Below are 6,000 nucleotides of genomic sequence, written 5' to 3'. Positions count from 1 at the left end.
TTTATTACAGAAAGTGTTTGAAACCCATGACCGAAATAGTAATTGTGTTGCTTATGGATGGAATTATAGTGAAAAGAAACTATTCCCCTTTTTGGTGGGGACCCCCTGGAACCACCTCAAGGACCCCCAGGGATTAACCCACTGGTAAAATACAAATTTCCTCCTCTTTGAAAATCATTTGTTAAAAAATAGTAAGCGGCTGTTCTAGGAAATTACTGAGCCTTCTTTAAAAATTTGTGAGGTGTTTTTCAGAAACCCCAATGATTTGCTGGTGAGTTAGTCATTACATTACTCATACTCATTACTCATGTTGTGAAAGGGAAAAAAGATCAAACCCACATAACTTTATATGAGATTCGACGGATCACGATATTTCCAAGACACCAAATATGACAGACTGAATTTTGGGGAAATGTGTATAAAATGATGCACAAGACATACACAGAACAGAACAAAATTATAAACGTAACACTTTCCCCATTCATCGTGAGCTGAACTCAAAGATCTAAGACTTTCTCTATGTGCACAAAAGGCCTATTTCTCTCAAATATTGTTCACAAATATGTCAAAATCTGTGTTAGTGAGCACTTCTCCTTTGCCGAGATAATCCATCCACCTCACAGGTGTGGCATATCAAGATGCTGATCAGACAGCATGGGTATTGCACAGGTGTGCCTTAGGCTCGCCACAATAAAAGGCCACTTGAAAATGTGCAGTTCCATCACACAGCACAATGCCACACATGTCGCAAGTTTTGAAGGAGCGTGCAATTGGCATGCTGACTGCAGGAATGTCCACCAGAGCTGTTGCCCATGAATTGAATGTTCATTTCTCTACCATAAGCAGTCTCCAAAGGCGTTTCAGAGAATTTGGCAGTACATCCAACCAGCCTCACAACCGCATGTTAAGGGGGATGGGGATGTGAAGCTGGAATTCATGCAGCCTTGGATCTTAGCAATAAGTGTGGTGACCAAGATAATAATGAGTGTAAAAAAGGTAAGATGGTGCACAATTTCCTGGGTTCATGAAAAGGTAATAGTCCATGGTATTAATTACTAAATATCCCTGAAACACAGAGGTAAATAACAATAATTTAATGGAGAACATTGTTGGATGACTCTTAATACCAATAAAAAAGGTTAGTAACCCCAGAATTTCCCTTCTTGTCTCCACTTATTATAAAAGGATTTATTTTTTGGACATAAAGCCAAACTTTGTTTATTTGTAGTCCCAGGCTATGAAACATATTCTACTATTGCTGTCATGTGGGACCCAAGAACAAACAGAGCTCCAACCCACTGGGCCCTGACCTGTGGCTGAAGGAGCTGGACTCCAGAGGACTGGTGAGTAGAGGGGTCGACAGGGGCTGTGAGACTCTAGAGAGTGTGTGGCTCCGTTCCAGTGTTGGTAGAGAGCAGCATGTTCAGACCTGCTGCCTCATATAACTAGACAGACAGGCTCAGCTTTATTATCTCCGTCACTGGGCTCAGTTTCTGTGCTGCCATCTAAATACTGCTGAGATCTGTGCCAACGCTGTCACTCATCAGTCAGCAAGCTTGTCAGTCACACACACACACACACACACACACACACACACACACACAGGTAGGCAGTCCCAACTGCTCCTTATGCACAGCATCATTTTAGAATAAAGCAGCCAATCAGTCCAAGACGCACATTAAGAAGAAGAAAAACATTAAGGACCTTATTTTAAATCTTTCATAACATGGGACCTTTAATTACAAACTATAACACTATAAGGATATATATATATATATATATACACAACTCAATGCATTAGGTATGTAGACGTGGTCAAGACAACTCGCTGAAGTTGAAAGCGAGCATCAGAATGGGGAAGAAAGGGGATTTAAGTGATCTACTGGGATTTTCACAACCATCTCTAGGTTTACAGAAAAATGGTCTGAAAAAGAGAAAATATACTGAGTGACAGTTTTGTGGATGAAAATGTCTTGTTATGTCAGAGGTCAGAGGAGGATTTGGTGTGAAAATGAAAGCATGGATCCATCCTGCCTTGTATCAACGGTTCAGGCTGCTGGTGGTGGTGTAATGGTGGGGGATATTTTCCTGCCACACTTTGGGCCCCTGAGTACCAACTGAGCTTTTTTTAAATACCACAGCCTACCTGAGTAGGCACCTGCGGTGCTGATCATGTCCATCCCTTTATGACCACAGTGTACCAATCTTCTGGTGGCTACTTCCAGCAGGATAATGCACCGTGTCACAAAGCTCAAATCATCTCAAACTGGTTTCTTGAACATGACAATGAGTTCACTATACTCCAATGGCCTCCACAGTCACCAGATCTCAATCCAATAGAGCATGGGATGTGGTTTAATGGGAGATTTGCACCATGGATGTGCAGCTGACAAATCTGCAGCAACTGAGTGATTCTATCATTTCAGTATGGGTCAAAGGTTAGTTACGCACTTCCACAATGGTAGGCAGGTAGCCTATTGTAGTTCCACAGAGTTGCTAGCACACTGCATGTAACAAAATACAGGTACAGAAATATTGAACTTTTCAAAAAAAACTATTATAAGTAGTCAAATTCAATATACACTATATTGACAAAAGTTTAGGGTCGCGTGCCTTTACAAGCGCATGAAGGTTAATGACATCCCATTCTTCATCCGTATGGTTTAACATTGAGTTGGCCCTTTGCAGCTATAACAGCTTCAACTCTACTGGGAAGGCTGTCCACAAGGTTTAGGAGTGTGTTCATGGGAATTTTTGACCATTTTTCTAGAAGCGCATTTGTGAGGTCAGGCACAGATGTTGGACGAGAAGGCCTCACTCGCAGTCTCCGCTTTAATTCTTCCCAAAGGTGTTCTATCGGGTTGGGGTCAAGACTCTGTGCAGGCCAGTCAAGTCCTCCACACCAAACCTCGCTCATCCATGTCTTCATGGACCTTGCTTTGTGCATTAGTGCGCAGTCGTGTTGGAACAGGAAGGGGCAATCCCCAAACTGAAATTGTCCAAAATGTCTTTGTATGCTGAAGCATTAACAGTTCCTTTCACTGGAACTAAGGGGCCCAACCCCTGAAAAACAACCCCACACTATAATGCCCCTTCCACCAAACTTTAGTCTTGGCACAGTGCAGTCAGGCAAGTACCGTTCTCTTGGAAACCGTCAACCCAGACTCGTCCATCGGATTGGCAGACAGAGAAGCATGATTTGCCAGTTCAGAGAACAAATCTCCACTGCTCTAGTGTCCAGTGGTGGGGTGCTTTACAACATTGCATCCGACGCTTTGCATTGCACTTGGTGATGCAAGGCTTGTATGCAGCTGCTCGGCCATGGAAACCCTTTCCATGAAGCTCTCTACGCACTGTTGAGCCACAGTTCCCAAAACTGCACACACAAAATGCCTCATATCTCCCTGCCATAAATAAACACAACTCAAAATTGCATTAATTGATGCAATTGATGCACATTCGCATCAAATGGCAAACACTTTTTTCTAGAGCTGACCCTGAATAGTAAAAAATCAGGCTCCGCCTGATTCGACTGTCAATCTCACAGTCAAAGCTTCGCAGCGAAACAAGGATCACGCCATTTTGCTGATATGGGGGTGCTCAACGTCAGATTTTACATAGCACTACCAGTTTTCTGACAATATGTCAATATACTGCCTATTACAATACACATTTCAACATTTAATGCTGTAAATAAAAATGATAAAAGAAAAAAACTTGTTAGTGCGTGAATAAATCCAAAATTGTAATCCTAGCCCTGGATCGTCAGTGTGCATGTGTATTCGTACTGTGTGTGTGAAGTTTCACCAGTGTTGTGCCGAGATGTCCGCACCTCACACGACTTTCGAATAATTTATCACTGTTGATGAACCACACAAAGAATAATTTAGCATTTTTAAATAGCTGGCTACTTGAAATAGACCCGCGAGGAACCGCGACGTGCATGCAGTCGGCAGCACGGAATGCACGCAAAACTCTGCACAAGACAAACTCTGCACAAGGTGAATGGCAGGCGAGAGAGAGAGAAAAGCTACTCAAGTTGGGTTGGACTCTCAGTCCAGCTTCTCTCATGGTCAATCTGTGGTTAAGCAATTAGTGTTTACGCATGTGAGAAGTGGTTGTGTGACCTGGTGAATAAGTGTGGCTTTTTGTTTGGTTGTGTTTGACAAAGGAAAGCAGGTCACTTCCTGTTAGAATTTTGTGTCTAAAGGCTGAGAAATAGCTTAGGAGTTTGGAGATTTGGCGTGTAGTTTTGCTCTTTGAGTGAGAAGACTCAAAAATCTTGTGACATGAAAAGATTTTGTGTGTAAGAAGTAAAAACAACAAGGCAAGGCAAGTTTATTTGTATTGCACATTTCAAAAACTGTAACCTACCTGCATGAAAGGCATGCAGGTAGGTTACAGTGGGAGGAAGGAGGAGCACCCAGAGATAACCCTATAAAATTCCAACCATCTACATTTTTAAATTCAAATGTCCCTCCCCCTCCACAGTAGGTTGCTGATACCCCCAAATTCCCTTATAAATACGAAGGACATGATACTTCAGTGGTGTCAATGGTGACTAATGTAACCATGTGTGTGAATACTATAAAGTTTATGGCTATGGAGTCTTTTTGGACACTTTTCATCACACATTAAATAGTAATATATTCAGAATATACCAAGTATATTGTGCAACTCAAGGTGTAAAGTTTATCTCTAAGAAGTAATTAGTATATGCATTTTTGCATGTGTTGTAAAGTGTATGTTAAGCATTTTCTTCAGCTGTCTGTTAATCTGCTAACTGCAGGTCTACACTTTCTGAAAATCTGTAGGAGTTCTGTGATATTTCAGAGAGGTTGTTGGCAACATTTCATGCCCCTGAGTTTATGTAAATGTAGGATACAGAGCTGTTTACTGTTCCGATTTCCAGTATTTGGATAGGTAATTACACACACACACACGCGCGCGCACACTCACTCACTCTCTCTCTCTCTCTCTCTCTCTCTCTCATACACACACACACACACACACACACACAGAGTGAGAGAGAGTGATAGAGAGAGAGAGAGAGAGAGTCCTCCCTCCTCCGGTTTCCTGTCAGTGTGTGTGTGTGTGTTTGTGTGTGCGTCTACGTGTGAGTGCTCGGTTCAGCAGTGACTCTCCAGCTGCTGAGCGGAGTGGAGCGCACAGCACAGAGGACACGCCAAACTCATTCCTCCACTGGACTCTCGTTGACTTGACCTTTAATCTGAATGAGACTCTTTGGAGGACGGACACGGAAACATGGAGGGCCCGCGCTGTGTTTTATCTCTACGGGGAGCTGTATCTGTATTTTTCTGTGCTGTGCTCCTGGAGCCCGGGACTGCCGGTGAGTTACGCATATATTTGAACAACTTTAACAACACTCAGTCTGTTCTCTGCAACTCCTCAGGCACTCCTAATGAGAGTCTCAGTGTATTTAAATCTAACTTGGGCTCTGTAGTTGTAAGGAGCCTGGGAAACTTTCCTTCCAGCGAGTTACGCATGGCTCTCCGGAGAGCCAAGAACAGCCAGGCGCAACAGGTGACTCATACACCGGCAGAGACACTGCTCAGCTATGCGCGTTATGCTGGCTGTAGTTAATGGTGTGGTGTCTTGTTTGAAACAGCACAGGTGTTTTTCCACATAGAGTAAATTATAAAGATCTTCTCCACTCTGAGATAAACTTTCATTGTGAAACACCAGGTAGGTTACATGATTACATTTTATTCATTTAGCTGAGGCTTTTATCCAGAGCAACTTACAATTACTGAAAGGTCACAAGCCTCTGGAGCTACTAGGGGTTAAGTGTCTTGCTCAGGGACACATTGGTGTATGGGTCACAGTGGGGGATTGAACCTTGGTCTCTCACATCAAAGGCTTGTGTCTTATCTACTTTTCCATCACCACCCGATTCTCTCCTCTAAGTAAAATCTGATCATATTTGAGAACTTTATGGTTCTATTCCATTATTGCCAAGTTATAGGACTATGGTAATAC

At 42.8% G+C, this 6,000-nt stretch overlaps 1 protein-coding gene across 1 annotated transcript in view; it reads left to right on the top strand.

Annotated features, from left to right (window-relative positions):
- The first annotated feature begins 5,102 nt into the window (after nucleotides 1–5,102).
- Nucleotides 5,103–6,000, top strand: part of tgfbr2b (transforming growth factor beta receptor 2b) — a 39,837-nt gene continuing 38,939 nt past the window's right edge. The window contains exon 1 of the mRNA XM_038712273.1: nucleotides 5,103–5,350. Within this exon, the coding sequence (XP_038568201.1) occupies nucleotides 5,266–5,350 (85 nt within the window). The 5' untranslated portion in view covers nucleotides 5,103–5,265. The remainder of the gene's footprint in view (nucleotides 5,351–6,000) is intronic.

Source organism: Micropterus salmoides, unplaced genomic scaffold (assembly GCF_014851395.1).
Source record: "Micropterus salmoides isolate LMB-PRFRI ecotype aquatic unplaced genomic scaffold, ASM1485139v1 Ms_hic_scaffold_11, whole genome shotgun sequence".
Classification (NCBI taxonomy): domain Eukaryota; kingdom Metazoa; phylum Chordata; class Actinopteri; order Centrarchiformes; family Centrarchidae; genus Micropterus; species Micropterus salmoides.
This window is presented reverse-complemented; position numbering and strand designations above follow the sequence as displayed.